Source organism: Typopeltis vanoorti, chromosome 14 (genome assembly GCF_054136105.1).
Source record: "Typopeltis vanoorti isolate ZY-2024b chromosome 14, IOZ_Tvanoo_1.0, whole genome shotgun sequence".
Lineage (NCBI taxonomy): Eukaryota > Metazoa > Arthropoda > Arachnida > Uropygi > Thelyphonidae > Typopeltis > Typopeltis vanoorti.
The window spans coordinates 44,885,247-44,903,922 of NC_143562.1; the positions used below are offsets into that span (position 1 = coordinate 44,885,247).

The 18,676-nt window shown below is 33.5% G+C and overlaps 1 protein-coding gene across 2 annotated transcripts in view; it reads right to left on the reverse strand.

Annotated features, from left to right (window-relative positions):
• The window catches only part of Syn2 (Syntrophin-like 2), a 348,707-nt gene that overhangs the window by 242,666 nt on the left and 87,365 nt on the right, over window positions 1-18,676 (reverse strand). For both annotated transcript variants that reach the window (XM_090403965.1, XM_090403966.1), the window contains exon 4: window positions 17,041-17,098. In XM_090403965.1, the coding sequence (XP_090260091.1) occupies window positions 17,041-17,098 (58 nt within the window). The remainder of the gene's footprint in view (window positions 1-17,040; window positions 17,099-18,676) is intronic.

Sequence of the window (18,676 nt, forward strand, 5' to 3'; positions counted from 1 at the left end):
ACTGTCTTATATACAGCTAATTTACTGTTTTGACTAATTTCTCTCTTATTTTTTTCTCTCCATATAAATTTATTCAGTTGACTTTCCACCATACCAGTTTGTTGATTTTGTTGTCTATTTCCATATTTAATTTACCATCTTCACTAGAAATCGTACCTAAGTAGCTGAAATGTTTTACTTGTTCTATAGGTTCTCCATTCACAATGCAGTTGATATTTTTTCAATGCTTCTGTCTATTTTTATTGTCTTTGTCTTGTTATTGCTGACCTTTATACCATATCTATTACAACAGTTATTCAATTTAGTCAGGGAATCTTGCAGACTTGTAGTGGATTTATTTAGAAGTATAACATCATCTGCATAAAGCAAAGAGCTGACATTAACATCTCCAATTTTGATATCAGATTTAATACCACTTTCCTTCATAATGTGATCCATATAGATAATGAATAACAGAAGGGATAACGTCCATCCTTGTCTGACACCAGATTTAACATCAAACCATCTTCTTCTACTTCCTTTAATTCTAATTGCTGACTTACAACTCAAATAAAGCCTAAGTATAGCTTTATATAATGCCCCACTGGCACCATACAACTGTAGCGTTTTTAATAGCTTCTGTCTTGACACCTTGTCATATTCTTTTTCCAGATCTACAAAACTTAAATACAGATATTTGTTATATTCTCATGATTTCTCAACTATTTGTTGTAAAGTGAAAACCTGAACATGATAGTCTCTATTTGGCCTGAATCCAGCTTGTTCTTCCCAAAAACGTCTCTTCTGCAATCCTTCTCAACCGTTTCTCAAGTATACTGGCATAAATCTTACCAGGAACACTCAGTAGAGAAATACCTCTGTAATTCTCACATTCAGTTTTAATTCCCTTTTTATATATGGATACTATGAGAACTCTACTCCAATCACCTGGAATTGGTCCCTCTATCCTTCCGAATTATGCAGTGCAGCTACTGTAAGACTTTTATACCTCTACACTTGAGCATTTATTATCGAATATCATCTACTCTAGCTGCCTTTCCGTATTTCAGACTTTTGATGGCTTTTTCAACTTCAAACATAGATATGTATTCCTGATTGCATGTCTGTTGAGTGTTTTTTACCACTGTGCTTAGCAATTTTTCAAAGCAATTACTCCATACTTAAAGGATATTTTATTCTCCAGTTTTCATGACACCTTTAGCATCTCTAATTCCTTTCAGAGCACTCTTTCCTCCATTTCTGAGCTTCAACAACCTCCAGAATATCTTGCCACCTTTTTTGATATTTATTTTCTATGTTCTTACCAAAGTCTTTCTATGACTTGTGTTTAGCTAATTTTACAGAGCTTTCTTTTACAGAACTTTCTTACATTTGTCTTTGTATTGTTTAAGAGCACAAGCTGATTTATTTGCCAAGAATATTTTAGACGGTTTCTTCTTTTCCTTCACTGCCTCTAACTTCCTATGTCCACCACGGAGTTCTTCTGATTTTTCTATGCTTGCAGACAACTTCACCACATGCTTCTCTGGCTGAATCAATCAATGTTTTCTCCAGAGCTTGCAACTGAATCTCCAAGGTTTGATTCCTGTTCACAAACTCTTTCATTTTTTTTTTCTTGAATAATGTTTGTGTATTTTAGTCTACATTGCACATCTGAGAGTTGCTCAACTTTTATTCGATTTAAAACTTTCTTACATGTCCTTCTTTTCAATATGAAATTCAATTTTATCCCGCTCAAGACTAAACGGTAATCACTTCCAATTTCAAATCCTCTGTACACCTAGTGTCCTGCACCAGAGAGAAAACATCACTATCAATAATAACATAGTCAATGAGACTTTTCTTATTCCCTGTGTCTTCTCTCCATGTGAATTTGTGCACATTTTTATGTTGGAACATTGTGTTAGTAATAAATAGTCCATGTCCTGAGCAGAAATCCAACAGATATTTGCCGTTATTATTAGCTTTGCTCTTTTCTCCAAATTTTCCCAAAATATTTTTGTATGTCTGACAATCATTTCCCACTCTGCTATTTAGATCCCCAACAAGGACCACCTTTTCCTTTTTCATTGTGCAAGTTGCTTTTTCTACAGCATCAAAAAATTTCTCCACTTCTACCTTAGTAGAACCTTCTGTGGGACCCATAGGCACAAATAAGTCTCATTGTCCAGTACTCCATTCTGATATTTGCCCACATCACTCTACTTGAGACTGCCTCAATTCAAGAAGATTAGCCTTGTATTTAGTGTTGAATACTATGTCTGCTACTCCTTTTCCTTGATTGTCATTGCCTGAATCTAACATTTTGTATTTATTGCTCAGAAAGATCTCACCAGATTTTGTCTTTTTTGTTTCAGTCACCCGTATTATGTCGATCTGGAACTTATCTAATTCCTCAGTTAGCTCCATTTCTTTGCCATTCAGGCTTCTTATGCTGATAGTACCAATCTTTAACTCTGGTGATGTTGAGTTGTGGTGTTTTTCAAGATTTGTTCCAGTAGCTGACTTTTCGCTGTTCAACCTGGTTTCCTGGTGAAAACAACGGTGGAAATTGTTTAACCAGGTGAAGCCCCAGGCGGCATGAAATTTTTTCATGTTGTACCATCATTTTGTAATTTGGTTTAAGCCAATAAGAATTACAATTTGGTCGGCAAAATCCCAAATTGCCAGCCCACCCTCATTCGTTCAGTATCCAGGTAGATACCCAACAGGGTGCACCACAAGAAGGTGAGGATACCATCTTCACTAAAAATTGTGCATAAATAGCTGAAATGTTTTACTTCTTCCACAGGTTGTCCATTCGCAATGCACTTGATATTTTCAATGCTTCTGCCTATTTTCCTTGTCTTTGTCTTGTTATTGCTGACCTTCATACCATATCTATTACATCAGTTATTCAATTTAATAAGGGAATCTTGCAGACTTGTAGTGGATTTATAGTATAACATCATCCACATAAAGCAAAGAGCTGACATTAACATCTCCAATTTTGATATCAGATTTAATACCACTTTCCTTCATAATATAATCCATATAGATAATAAATAACAGAGGGGATAATGTACATCCTTGTCTGACACCAGATATAACATCAAACCATCTTCCTGTACTTCCTTCAATTCTAACTGCTGACTCACAACTCAAATAAAGACTAAGTATTGCTTGATATAATGCTCCATTGACATCATATAACTGTAGCATTTTGAATAGCTTCTCTCTTGACACCTTGTCATATGCCTTTTCCAGATCTACAAAACTTAAATACAGATCTTTGTTATATTCCCATGATTTTTCAACTATTTGTCATAAAGTGAAGATCCGATCCTGACAGCCTCTATTTGGCCTGAATCGAGCTTGTTCTTCCCCAATTCTTCTCAACCGTTTCTCAAGTATACTTGCATAAATCTAACCAGGAACACTCAGTAGGGAAATACCTCTGTAATTTTTGTATTCAGTTTTATTTCCCTTTTTATATATGGGTACTATGAGAGCTCTACTCCAATCATCTGGAATTTGTCCCTCTGTCCAGGCCTTTTGAACTATTCAGTGCAGCCACTGTAAGACTTTTATACCTCCATACTTCAGCATTTCTGGTTGAATATCATCTACTCCTGCTGCCTTTCCACATTTCAAGCCTTTGATGGCTTTTTCTACTTCACAGTATGGATATGTATTGCTGAGTGCATGCGTTTTGAGTGTTTTTACTATTGTGCTGTTATTGTTTCGTTTAGCAATTTTTCAAAGTAATTACTCTATACTTCAAGGATATCTTTTTCTCCCATTTTCATGTCACCTTTATCATCTCTAATTCCTTTTACAACACTCTTTTCTCCATTTCTGAGCTTCTTCAATAACCTCCAGAATATCTTGCCACTTCTTGATATTTTATTTTCTATTTTCTTACCAAAGTCTTCTGATGACTTTTGTTTAGCTTTCTTACATTTGTCTCTGTATTCTCTAAGAGCACAAGCTGACTTATTTGCCCGGAACTTTTGATATGCTTTCTTCTTTTCCTTCACTGCCTCTTTAACTTCCTGTGTCCACCATGGAGTTCTAATTTTTCTATCCTTGCAGACAACCTCACGACATGCCTCTCTGGCTGAATCAATCAGGGTTTTCTTCAAGGTTTGCCACTGAATCCCCACGGTTTGGTTCCTGTTCTCAAACTCTTTTATTTTTTCTTCAATAATCTGTGTATTTTAGTCTACAGTTCAAATCTGAGAGCTATTCAATTTTTAATTGCTTTAAAACTTTCTACATGTTGTTCTTTTCAAAATGAAATTCAATTTTACCAGCATATTCGATCCCATATACTGTCTGGCAGCCAGCCTATATAAACCACTTTACTGCTGTACCCCCGAACGAAGGCGGTGATGACTCTGTATGTAAAAACTTTATGGAGAGCATGAACAAGAATGTTCTCATCCACTCTGCATGTAGGAAGAAAGGAGAGAGGGGCAGAAAATGGAAATCCTACTCTAGGGATGAAACACAGCCAATGCCACTTTGTACCTCCAAAAGCAGGGCAGTGGTGTTTCACTAGACAATGCAAGACATCTACCTAGAGGTCTATTTTTAGAACCATTTTTTTACAGTATAAAACCACACACAAAGATGTCAAATAGAAACTATGTTTTTATTTCTGATGAAGTTGTTCAATCTAAGTCTCAGCTCTTCCAGGGATCCAAGGGAGTAGAAAGAGGATAAGATAGTACCATTGCATAAAAGTTGATTCAAGACAGAGGTAGCAAACTACAGCCGAATTAATATATTGGTAATGGTTGTTAAAGTATTGGAAAAGTCGGTGAAAGGTAAAATACAACAGTGGGTGGATAAGGATGCAATACTTTATACTGGGAACCATAGCTTTGTAAAGGGTGTGTCCTGTCTTAGTAACTTATTCATTTTTATAATAAAGTGACAGCAGAACTGATACTGCTTAACTTTGCTAAGGCATTTGACAGAATACTACATGGAAAACTATTACAAAAACTGGAGAGGATGGGAATGCATGTAAGGATAGTAGTATGAATAGGGGTATAGCCGACAGACAGACATCAGAAAGTAGTATATGGTGAGTGAAGTCTAGGAGAATGATGTAACTAGTGGAACACCTCAGGGTTCGGTGCTAGGGACACCACTCTTTAATTTGTATATCAATGACATAGGGAAAGATTTAAGAGGAGATATTTAGTCGTTTGCTGCTGATGATGAAAAACTGAAGAGCAATAGCTGATAAAAGTGATGTAGATATCCTGCAGGATGATGTAAATAAATTGGCATTGTGGGCAAAGGATAATCAATTTGGACTGTCAATTTAATGTTGCAAAATGTAACATTAGGCACTTTGGGTTGAAAAGGTTGCATATGGTGTATCATATTGATGGTATTGGTTTGCAGAAAATTGATAAGGCTAGAGACTTGGGGATAATGATGGACAAAGAGTTAAAATTCAGAGGGTATATTACAAAAGTTGGTAAAATAGCTCAACGAATTACTTGGATGCTGAAAAACACACTAACAAGTAAAGATAAGGAAGCTATTATCCCTCTTTATAAGGCTATGATTTGGCCACATCTTGACTACTGTGCACAGATTTGGTCACCTGGGTTTCTTGATGATCAGGAGGCAATTGAAAAGATTCAGAGATGAGTGACCAAGATGGTGACAGCCCTGTGGAATACTCCCTACAAAGATAGGTGTTGAAGGTTTTGCAGGTTACAAAGTTTAGTTGATAAGCAGAAAAGAGGGGGGACATGATAGAAACTTTTAAGATATTGAAGGCATTTTACAAAATTGATGAAAGTGAAATTTTTTGATATACAGGGTGTTCGGGATAAATTTGACATATTTATAATTAATTATATTTTTCCGTAAGTTACATGTATTAACACACACTTCTCTTCATTTAAAAGTTTGGACCCTTCTTCATTCATATACAAGATGTCAGAAAGGATGGATAGCTGGAACCCACCTGAATCATGGAAGAGAATAACTTGTATCATGATGATTCGTGCCCGCCATCAAAATAAGGATATTACGACTGCTGCCCAATGCTCCCTGAATACAGTAAAAACAATCAGGCATGAACTAGAGACTTGCAATGGTGACTACGAGGATGTAGCAAGAAGAAAGATCCCTAGCAGACGATCTGATTGCGTTCGTACAGCAGAATTCCTCGCAAATCTGCAGGAACAGGTGTTGAAGAACCCTGGCATTGGAATTCGGGCTTTGTTCGTGGAGTTGCTAACTGTAGTCAAGCCCTGGATAACAAGGGTAGCCAATGGTAGGCCGTATGTATGGCAGCAGGATTCGGCCCCTTGCCACACCTCTGGGAAAAGTCAAAAATGGTTGTCTGAAAATTTCTACGACTTCACCAGTCCAAATGTTTGGCCTCCAAACTCCCCAGACCTTAACCCCATGGATTATTTTGTATGGGGCGCAGTTGAAAAAGACACCAATCGCACTTCCAGTAATACAAAAGCCCAGTTAATGGATAAAATTAAAACAGTTTTTGCGGCCCTTCCCAGGGAGACTGTAGCATCAGCTTGTTCGAGGTTCCGAAGTAGAATTGAAGCTGTGATCGATGCTAATGGTGGTTATTTTGAGTAAATCTTGTTGATAGTATTGTAATTAACTCTGCCTGTAATGTTTTTTTGTCAATTCATTAAATTTAATAGATACAAAGAAGATTTTCTTTTTCCTTACGAAACTGTCAAATTTATCCCAAACACCCTGTATGACAAATAGAGAACTAGGGTCCATCCATGGAAGTTGTGTAAGAGTATGGTTAGTAGGGGTGTGCAGACCAGATTTTTTGTGTGGAGAGTGGTGAGTGAGTTGGGATAAGATTTGTGTGTATGATGGTTAATTTGAGTCTCCCATGATGTGTCTCTGGTTCCATGGAAATGCCAAAAAAAAAATAATAATAATTTCAACTAGTTTCATGAAAAACTTTGTTTTTCACTTCATCAGTAAATAACATGAATAAACTAAAAACTTGAAAACAAGTAATAACAGTTAACACCTCTAGTGAAAAATATCTGAAAATATTTAAACAATGGAAAGTGTACATTCGCTATTATGTTGGCTGCTGATTCGTGGGTTGATGCATACTATTGGTAGATACAAGTGTGTCACGATGGATTAAGGAAGACCACACATGATGTAAAATCATCCCTTGTTTTTTTGTTACACTGTAGAGGATGCTTCATTATTTCAGCTGATTCTTTGAATGCTCTTGAGTAAAAACAGTAATCAATGTGGAGCATTTCAGCCTGTTGCCATCCTACTTGGTGTGTTTTATTTTCATTGTATGTGCTGCCAGCCGTGATTTGGACTTTCTGCCATTCTCAAAGTCCTTGAAGTTCCAATCAAAGTGTTTCACCTGATCTGCCAGTCTGTCCTATCTAGTGAAAACCACGAACTGCAACTGATCTTGTAGACATTGCGTTTTTTTACATGGCAGATATGGAGGTCTAGGAAGTTTTAGGTGTTCAGAGATTTTGTTGATTGGGTAGAAGCCAACTTTTAAGTTTTGTTGAAACAATCTTGCTATTTTATTTGTGACTGATTGTATATATGGAAGAATCACTGCTCCTTTGTATTCTTGATTTTTTTATTGTTCTGTTTATTTTGGAGTTTGGAATAGAATTTTTTTGGTTAATGATCTGTTATAACCATTTATTTTGGAAGAAGAGAATTAAGATATTGTAGCTCTTAGTCTTTTTATCTATGTTGTTGAAAATTCTGTAGGCTCTGCCATGTAAGGAACGGATGATGCCTATTTTTTGCACTGGGCAATGATGATGATGATGAGAAGCTGCATGTAGGTAATGTCCTGTGTTAGTTGGTTTCCTGTAGATTGAGAAGTTGAGTGTGTTTTGTTCTGATATCTCAACTAGTGTATCCAAAAACAGTAAAGGCCTATTTCTTTCTAATCCAACTGCAAATTTAATTCAAGGATGAATGTTCTTCAGGAAGGCGACTTTTTATACAAGAGTGTTCAAAGAATCATCTGAAATGATGAAGCATCCTCTACAGTGTAACATAAAAACAAGGGATGATTTTACATCAAATCTAGTCTTCCTTAATCCATCACAACACACTTGTATCTATCAATAGTATACAGTCACCGACAAACCAGAAACCAGTGAATGCATGCTTTCCACTTGAAAAACATATTGAAATGATTTTCACTACAGATGTTAACTATCATTACTTACTTGCAAGTTTTTAGTTTATTCATATTATTTCCTGATGAAGTGAAACAAACTTTTTCATGAAATTAGTCAAAATAAAAACAGTTTCTATTTGACATCTTCGTTTGTGGTTTTATACCATAAAAAAATAGTCCCACTTTTTCCAATTAAGGAAGGTATGCTTTTAAGGTGGCAATACTTGCTTGCAGAATTAGTAACATTATCTGTTAACTTCTATGAATAGAGAATGAAAACAAATTCTAAATTTTAATTTTTTGGAATATTAAAAAAACTTGCCTTGAACTTCTCAATATTTATAATTATTAAATTATAATTTCCTGATAGAGCTTTAAAGTATTACAGTATACTACTTTGTGTTTTGGCTAATTCCCTCTCTTATTCCATAAAAATGTATGCAACTGGCCCTCACCATACTAACCAGCTGTATTTATTCTGTTATTTCCATGTTCAATTTGCAACCTTCACAAAAAATTAGTTAAAGAACTGAAATATTTTATTTGTTCTATACATTCTACACTGTGGAAACAGATTATATTTTCCTATGTTCCTACTTATTTTAATAGTGTTGGACTCCTTCCTGCTAATTTTCATATCAATTTTTTTTTATAGTTATTCAATTAGTTAAAAAGTGCTGAAGAGTTGTACTGAATATATTTAGGAGCATAACTTTAACTGAGTTTAATACCTCCAAGTTTGAAATTTCATGTTACTTTCCTTCACAATGTGATCCATACAGATTTCCTAACTATTTGTTTAAAATTAAAAATCTAGTCTTGTAACTCCTATTTTCCTAAACCCACTATTATTCTCTTTTTCTTGCAATTTTTCTTAGCTGCTTCTCAAGTACACATAAATCTTACCTGGTACACTGAATAAGGTCAATTCCCCTAGTTCAGATTTGTTTCCCTTTTTATAGATCAGTCCCATGAAACTACTACTCCAATCACATATTTAGACTTAAGTGTAGGGCAGAATTCATGTTAGAAGCTTAACATGAATTCTTAGCTTCTTCTCAAGTACACATAAATCTTACCTGGTATACTGAATAAGGTCAATTCCTATAATTCAGATCTGTTTCCCTTTTTATAGATCAGTCCCATGAAACTACTACTCCAATCACACATTTAGACTTAAGTGTAGGGCAGAATTCATGTTAGAAGCTTAACTGAGACAAAAACATTGGGAAAGGATTAACCTCCCAACCGGCCGGTGTGGATGAAATATTCAACACTCCCTAGCTTTTTTCATGGATCAAAACTTCGTCGGCATTCTACCTTTTATCATGCCATTAGCTACCTCTGCCGTTAATCTCGTTACGGCTATTCTATAGCCATTAGTGGATTAACTGTTGCTGTGTGACCTTTGTGTCCCTTCCCCCTGTCTTTACGTCTATTGTGTTGCTTAGAATTTCATTTACTGTCCTAAGTTATTTGACCTTTCTTGCCTCTAAAATGATTTATTGTGTCTCTTCCCAAAACTTGAAACGAATTTCATATATGCGAAAAAAATCAATCCTGAAATGACCACTGATCAGCTTTTGCAATGAATCTATTTAGTGATAGTAAATTTGGTGTATTTTATTCTACAAATCAGTGCACCAGAAGAGTTGCACTGATTGTTCTTTCACTTTACGTATAATAATTGAATTATTTTTTTTCGAATTTTAGAATTTTCAAATGTTTGCTTTGAAAATATTATGTCAAATATTTATATTTTTAAATAATATTTATTGAAATAAATATGTCCTTTTTCTTTCGTTTCTAGCGAAATAGCATTATATGGATCATCACATTTCAGATTTAGAAACGATTTTTTGTTATTCATAAAGACAAAATAAAAAAAAAATGTTAAAATGCTAAATTGCATTACTCGGTTTCCGATCATTTCTTTTTGGTATCAAAAATGTATATCCAATGATATTTTAGCAGTGATTCTTTGCCTTCGTCATTTATTTATTTGTATTATGCATATTACGATAATATCTAGTGCATAACCTCATAGATATGTTGAAAATATAATGTGAAAAATATCATATTCGGAATGATTCAAAATTTTTGCTAATTTTGAAGATTTTCTAATGCTTCCTCCCCTCCTTATTCTCTCCTGGAACTGAATTGCATAACTACTCTAAATTTCTATAGGTTTGAAAGCTTTTCTAGACATCATTCAAAATCAATTACTTCATTTTACCATTTTGACAAAAGATATACGGCAATCAGATTGTATCCTGAAGCTTCTAATTCTGTTCTATTTATTTGCAATCTAAAACCAGCTGTTCTACTGTCCGCTGAAATTATGTGAAATTTTAGAATTAATATACTATATTTTCACCATGCAAAATTGCATACCACAATTTATATGCATACCACACAAAAGAAAGTTCACTAGTATTATTGGTGTTTGTTTTTCTTTTAAAAAAATCTAAATATTACTTCTTCTGTTGCTGGAAGCTATTTCTGAAATAATCTACGTCTTATAAATACTTGGTAATTCTACAAATCAGTGCACCGGATGAGTTGCACTGATTGTTCTTTCACTTTACATATAATAATTGAATAATTTGTTTTCGAATTTCAGAATTTTCAAATGTTTGCTTTGAAAATATTATGTCAAATATTTATATTTTTAAACAATATTTATTGAAATAAATATGTCCTTTTGCTTTCGTTTCTAGCCAAATAGCATTACATGGATCATCACATTTCAGTTTTAGAAACGATTTTTTGTTATTCATAAAGATAAAATTTAAAAAAAAATGTTAAAATGCTACATTGAATTACTCGGTTTCCGATTGTGTGTCTTTTTGGTAACAAAAATTTATATCCAATGATATTTTAGCAGTAAGTCTTCGCCTTCGTCATTTATTTATTTATTTGTATTATGCATATTACGATAATATCTAGTGCACATCCTCGTAGATATGTTGAAAATATAATGTGAAAAATATCATATACGGAATGATTCAAAATTCTTTTTCATTTTGAAGATTTTCTAATGCTCCCCCCCCCCCTCCTTATCTTCTCCTAGAACTCACAGGTTTGAAAGCTTTTCTAGACAGCATTCAAAATCAATTACTTCATTTTACCATTTTGACAAAAGATATACGACAATCAGATTGTACCGTGAAGCTTATAATTCTGTTCTATTTATTTGCAATCTAAAACCAGCTGTTCTACTGTCCGCTGAAATTGTGTGAAATTTTAGAAATAATATGCTATATTTTCACCATGCAAAATTGTTTATATGCATACCACACAAAAAAAGTTCAGTAGTATTATTTTTGTTTGTTTTTCTTTAAAAAAATCTAAATATAACTTCTGCTGCTGGAAGCTATTTCTGAAATAATCTACGTCTTCTAAATACTTAGTAATATCCTCTTAGCTGGAGGAAAAATTGAAGGCTTATTACTCTCAGTGCTATTGAGAAGAAAGGGGAGAACACTAAAGTGCCTCAGGCTGTAGTGCAGAATATGTCAAGAATGTCTTGTTTCCTTTTAGATTGTTGATTACCTATATCCTAACAGAAATACTGATATTTCGTTTACATGCTTATACATTATTTATGCCAAAATAATTGCTTAATTTATAATGATCAGTTTCTCTTTTATTATCAAAAATTAGAAATTAAATCATACAATTATCTTGAAAAAGAGGATTTGAATTATTTTCAAAGAAAAGGTGCATATGCGTTTCATAATCTTCTTTTTTTTGGGGGGGGGGGGGTATAGACCTAATCAATCTGCGGATATTTCAGATAATTTATTTCATAAATCGTTCGCAAGACAGCTGTTGCAAACGTAAATCACTTATGGAACATACCCATTCATTTTAGTGTAAAATAGTAGCAAAGGTTCAGTTACTTTTGATATCTAATCTAGAAGAAAATGTTATGTTTGCTGAGATTAGAATCTTACGTGAATAATTTTTCTGACATGATTTCTCTATTCGTTATAATGTAACCAATTTCCAGATTTTTTTTCCCTCCTGCAGACTTTATGTTATATGCAGTGATTTCTTCTTTGTACTACAAGAAAAAAAAAATCAGATAACAGGAGAAAAATGTGGTATTTTCTTTTCCACTGACTGAATTTACAATGTTCTTTCTTTGTGATTTGAAGAGAAAGTGCAAATGACTTTTTCTTACTATTTTTGCCATTATAATATCTCATATAATTATAAGAGTGACATTTTACCGTTTTTCTCCCACACGAGAAACAGAAATAAGGTAGTAATAATATTGTTGATTCTGCCAAACTTCATTGTAGCAGAAATTTTTATTACAAAACTTTGTAATATATATATATATATATCTCCAAAACAAAAAATTTGGAACCCATATCACATCAATGTTGAGTGTTGGCAAGGTGAAAATGTTCCCGTTATTATTTATGTATTTCATTTATTAACTAGGGGGCTATGCCCAATCCTCCGTGTTCCAGTATGGTAGACCAGTTCTCCTTCAATTGTGCCGCCCCTGAATTCTGATGACTCGAATTTTGAAGACTCAACACTCAGGGTAGCCCCTGAGTTTCAAAACGTTTCGATAAACATGACATAAAAAGGCTTATCATTTTATATATATACAGTATAGGGTAGATTTTATTTCATTATTTTTTATTGTTTTGATGAAATACTTTACCTGGAATACTCTTTCCAGTTTCTTTGTGTCATAAAAAGAACTTAAAAATTAGCCTTCAAGATGAAAAAGAAACAGTGCATTCGGGTATCCCTCTATCAATATTTGTAATCCTGAAAAGGACTGTTTTGATGGCCCTGAAAATAAACATTTTTTATTTCATACTGTTCAGAATTTAAAATTCTTGAACAGCGTGGAACACCTTGAAGCAAGGGTAAACACACAAAGCAGTTTTACACTCAGGGCACCAGATTTTTGTTTCCTTTCTGATATTTTTTTTATTACATACATAATATTTGCGTGCAGGTTTTTTTTTTTTTATTAGCGGTTGGTGGTAGATTTTCGGGATAATGGTTGAGTTAGCAGCGTTCACCTCAGATGTCTGGCAGGATTTCCTGTTTTTCTGCTTGTTGAAGAAGGTGCATGTGCATGCAGCAATGCTTTCGCAATTTCTATTCTGTATTCTAGATATGTTATGGTAGATAAACATTTTTTCTTGTACAGGAGGAAACTGTTCCAAATAACAAAATCCAAACACTTCAAAATTCAAATAACATGTCCAAACACTTTTTTGTAATATTTTTTATGCTGTTTCCTCATTACAGAGTAGAATGATAGTTGCTGATTGCACCTGTCGACTCAACCCATAGTGTCATTATATGCACACACAGCAATGGGTTTTTCTTTTTTCAAACCATGCTTCTCCACGGATTCTGTTGATGGATTGTGCAGGGAAGATAGCAGAAAAACATCTTTTTTGGCTTTCCAACGTAGTGCAAAGACTTTCCCTCGCTGATAAGTTTGGATTTCCCCCTTCGATAGCTTTCCTGAAGCCAGATCTGGAGGCATATCTCGCCTTTTTGCATTTACAGTACCATAACTATCTGTGCGATGCTGTAAAAGCAAATCAGCGAGTTCAGGACACATATATAGTAATTATCCATTATAATGCAGTAACCTTTCCCCAGTAAAGGGTCTAGTAACTGCATTACTGCATGCATCGACAAGGGAAGATCCGAATATTTATCGTGCTCGATTACAGTTTGCTATCCCGTATAAGGTTTGAAATCCCAACGATATCCACTTTCCGATTCGCAAAGCATAAAACATTTTACTCCATACTTCGCTTTCTTTTTGGGAATATACTGCTTACATTTCAGTATATGTATGCCACCTTTGAATGGCATAAGGCTTTCATCGATACTCAAGTCTCTCTCAGGGATGTAGAGTGATCTACATTTTTGATGGATTTTCATCAGAAAATCATAAATTTTGTTGAGGACTGGGCAAGGATGTGTTGCCTGATCGTATTCCTCATTATTCTGAAAATGCAAATACTTCATGATGAGACTGAATTGTTTTTCAGTCATAACATCATGAAACATTGGCGTGTTCAGAATCCAGTCTGTAGACCAATACATTTCGAGAGCGGGCTTTCGATATGTATTTCGAAACTTCGGGTTTTCCACTTTCTTTATTCTGATATTGCATTTGAAGGATGACAGTGATTTTAAATATTAATTTCATCTATATCCGAATATCACATAATTTCCTGATTTATAATAATCAGGAAATATGTATATTGTCTGATTTATAATTTGCTAATTTATAATAATCACCACATAGTTTCAGTATCGAAAAATTAAAGTTATGTGGAACAATTACTAGAGAAAAATAACGAATTAAATAAAAACTGTACCTATGTTTCATAACAGTTTTCGGGTGTGTGATAGTAATGCAACAGGGGGAGGGGGTTTAAACTATCAGAGGCGAAATAAAGTTCAATTCTATTGTAAAAATATGGAAATGAAATTTCACATTTGATATACATATTTTGAATAATAAAAATAAACAAATGTATCGCTTACTTTAAAAAATTGGAGAATAAAATATCTGAATTATGCAGAAAATATAAATTTAAATCATAACTGTTAATTTCATTTTGTAATGACCAATTATACAAGGAAACCAAGAAAGTGAAAGTACAGATTACTATACAACATGAAGAAAAAATTTAGTAATATGATTAAAGAATTTCATGTTATTCTCTAAAGGAAATCTGTTAAGTATTATTCGATTTCGAAGGTTTTGTACAAAAATAAAAATAATATAAACTGGAACGTCGGCAGCCGGTTTTCTTTTCTTTTTTTAAAAGAATATTTCAAATAATTATCGTGAATTAATTTCTTCGAGAACAAAGAAAAATATTTTGTCTTCTAAGCGATTAGAAAAAAATTAGCGCAAAAAAATAAAAAATTAAATTGGTTCTCCAAGGTAAGGCAATATTCAAGTGAAGAAATTATGCAATACCTTTATTTTGTCCAGAAATTAAAATTGTATTGTACAATAAAAAGAGAAAACAAAAATATAAATAATTTCTCTATTTTTAGTCTATCATATATAACTAAAATCCAGTTCACCAGCATGGAACAAGAAAGTCCGTTTCTTGTTATAGGCAACTGAGAGGCAGCTACGAACGGGAGATAATCCGATTAACCGTTCTCTTCAGCGTGAGGGTTTATCACACCTTCTAATGGACATGACAGTCAAATTTCACTTCTTATCCAGGTTCTTTAAACAGGTGGGCTGAATCATATCCAGATTAAGTTGGACGTCTATAGACGTCCCAGCCAGTAGGGAGGTTAAAACTAATGTTTAATTCTTTCAATATTTTGTCTCAGTTCATATACAGCACACTTTCCTATCTGATAGCTACAGTTCCTACAGAATCAACAAAATGCTTAATTCTTCCCATTAATCCTCAACCTCTTCAGAAAGATTACAGTAATACTAATACCATTCCTTATGTATGATATGCATCCAAAAAAACAGCCAAGGATTACCTCCTTCCACTTTCAGTTCCTTGTGTGTACAAAGTTCCTTGTTTCTGCAAGTTAGAGTACTATGAACAGACTGTAAGATCAGCCACCCCTATCTGCATATAAAAAATACATCTGTAATCATGTAGTCAAGTCTAGCAGACTATGAATTAGATATTACAAAGAGAATCAAATGAAAAAAAAAACACTATGTAACCTAACAGCAAGTGATATACTTTTTTTTTTTTTTTCTTCAGAATATGGGCTGGTTTTTCAGGGCAGCTGCAATCTACATAAATATGGATGCATCAAACTTCCTGAATTCACAGAGATCCCATATTATAACTGAAGCTCTCAGCTGGCACCAACAGTGCCAGTTGAGGGCTTCAGAGTTTTGTCCACAGCTTCACTTACTTTTGCACTGTCTTTGCATGTGTGTTACACTTTATATTGTACTCTCTGAAGATGTCTATGTGAATGCAACAAATATTGGAAGCAAGCATTCCTTTTAACCCTTTCCTGCTGCTGTTTTTCCTCATTAAGTGTCTAAGATGAATACTACTCCAACCAACTGTAACTGAATCTTCTGACCAAGTCTTCTGAATTATGTGGTGGGAAAAAAAATTAAAAATTTTCAAATAATGAATCATTATATAAGCTGCTATGGAGATGCCAGCAGTTACTGAATTTACTTGTTTTATAGTGAATAAAATTGAATTGTTTTATGGTGAATGTTATCTAGAAGAATTTAAGCACCAAAAATGAATACGAAGGAACTTTATGCAATGCTGAAAAATATGTGAGTATATAATATGGTAATATCAAATAATATGGTACATATTATCAATGCAACTCCTAGAAAAACATTTTGTTGTACAAAAAAATTCCCTTAGCGTATTTTTTTTTTATAATGTTCTGTTCAGCACAATCTAACTGGTATTACAAGCAAGTGATAGCAAGTGACCATGTCACTTGCCTGTAAAAGTGATTACTATATACTAATTATGACAGTTGAATAGTAACTGCATTCACACATAGTACATGTACATCATAACCAAAAAGTATATGGCTCTAATAATATGTGTGAAAATCCACATAAATAGCATTATTTATTCAGTGTGTCATATTGATAATACTGGGAAAGTTGAAGAAGGAGGTTAAAATCTTAACAGAAATGCTGAAGACTGTAATGAGTTTCAGAAATTTACAATTTTGTGCAAATGCTTTAGCAACTGAAATGACAATCTAGAACTATTCCAGAAATAGTTCATATGTTCATATGGAGCTGTATGTTTGATGTTATTCATTAGTTTGTATAAGCATGAGTATATTATACTATTATTAAAAAAATAAAAATTACCAACCAGCCTGATCCTTGAAAATTCTTGAAATAAAAATTGGTAACTTGTGTTCAGCACCACCCTGTGTAAAAAAATATCATTCCACTCATATCATTTTAATGACAACATAATAAGTAATATAAAATGGGAATTTTCAGATGATAAAAAAAATTAGTTTCAAATTATTATAATCAAAAATCCTCTTTTTTTAATATAGTTGTAACTTTAATGTATCTTTTTTTTTCTTTACAAATTGCATTAATTCGGTTTTCCTCCAGCCCAGAAAGTTGTGCCTCAGATATACAATTTCAAGATTATATAACTTTTATAGTTAAATCGTGTGAAAACAATTCCACCAATCTAAAAATTCTTTAATTATATGATTTATTCTAGGATGATATATGTGGATCATTGTATACTTGCAGAAATTCATATTAGTTAGCATTTCTTAGCATTTTTTTTATAGAAATGCTAATTAATATGAATTTCTCTACAGTAGCAAACAAATTAATCTGAACACTCACATTTTAAAGAAAAATTTTAATTTCACAATACAAAAGTACAAAAATTAGACTCCAACTTTATCTAATAATTTATATGTGCTCCTCTGTTTCTAATAAGTTCATTAATTCATTTAGGTATGGACTCTACCAACGTAGAACACATTATTTTTATTTCTGCATTTCAAAACCATACTTGTATAATGGATTGTATTAAGTTATCCTTTGTATCACAATTTAATTTTCCAAGTCTCTTTTTCACTACGGCCCACAAATTTTCTATTGGTTTAATGTCAGGAGCTGAAGCTGGCACTGAAGCAATTGGATATTGTGATTTTTTGAAGTGTGGTATGGAGCAAGATCCTGTTGGAACATGAGTTCTTTGTCTTTCTGGATCTGTGGGACCCTCCAATATTTTTATGTATTGGTCACTTTTCATCATACCATCAACAGGCACAAGTTATCCTGAACCATCATGTGTAAAACAACCCCAGAACATTTTTTAGCTGGGTGTTTAGGAGCTTACTGAATTGGGAGTTTTTTTTCAGCTGCTGATTTGCAAACATAGGGTACTTGCTCCCCTTGGACAAAGAAAGGGCTCTAATCTGAGAATATGACCTTCTTCCACTTCTCAACAGTCAATCTTTGTACACTTTTGCCCACTGAAACCTCTTTTTCTGCATACCTTCATCAACGGTTGTTTCTTTTTTGGTCTGCAGGCAGTCCTCCCTGCTTCCAACAATATTCGACAGACTGTCATCTCAGAAACATTAATCCCATTAGCTGCCAAGTTCTATTTAAGTCTATAGCAGACAATCTTGGATTCATTTTGCTTTTCCCAGCTAGTAAACAATCATGAATAAGTGTAGTTTTCCTTTTTTGTCAGGAGAAAAGGTACCTGTCTCTCTAAATTTCTTTAAAATCACATTAACATTAGTATCCAAACCAATACCACACTCATTGGTAATTTGTCTTTGATCATATATGTGCTGAGAAAGAGTACATATTTTTGAACACCTTCTTGGAGATGTATCCATTTTATAGCTACACAAAATGATTAAAACACTATGAACATCAACATGTTTACACTATTAAAAATGCACAACATTATTAATAACATTGTAGAACAGTTAAAACATGCAGCACTCAACCAAAACAGT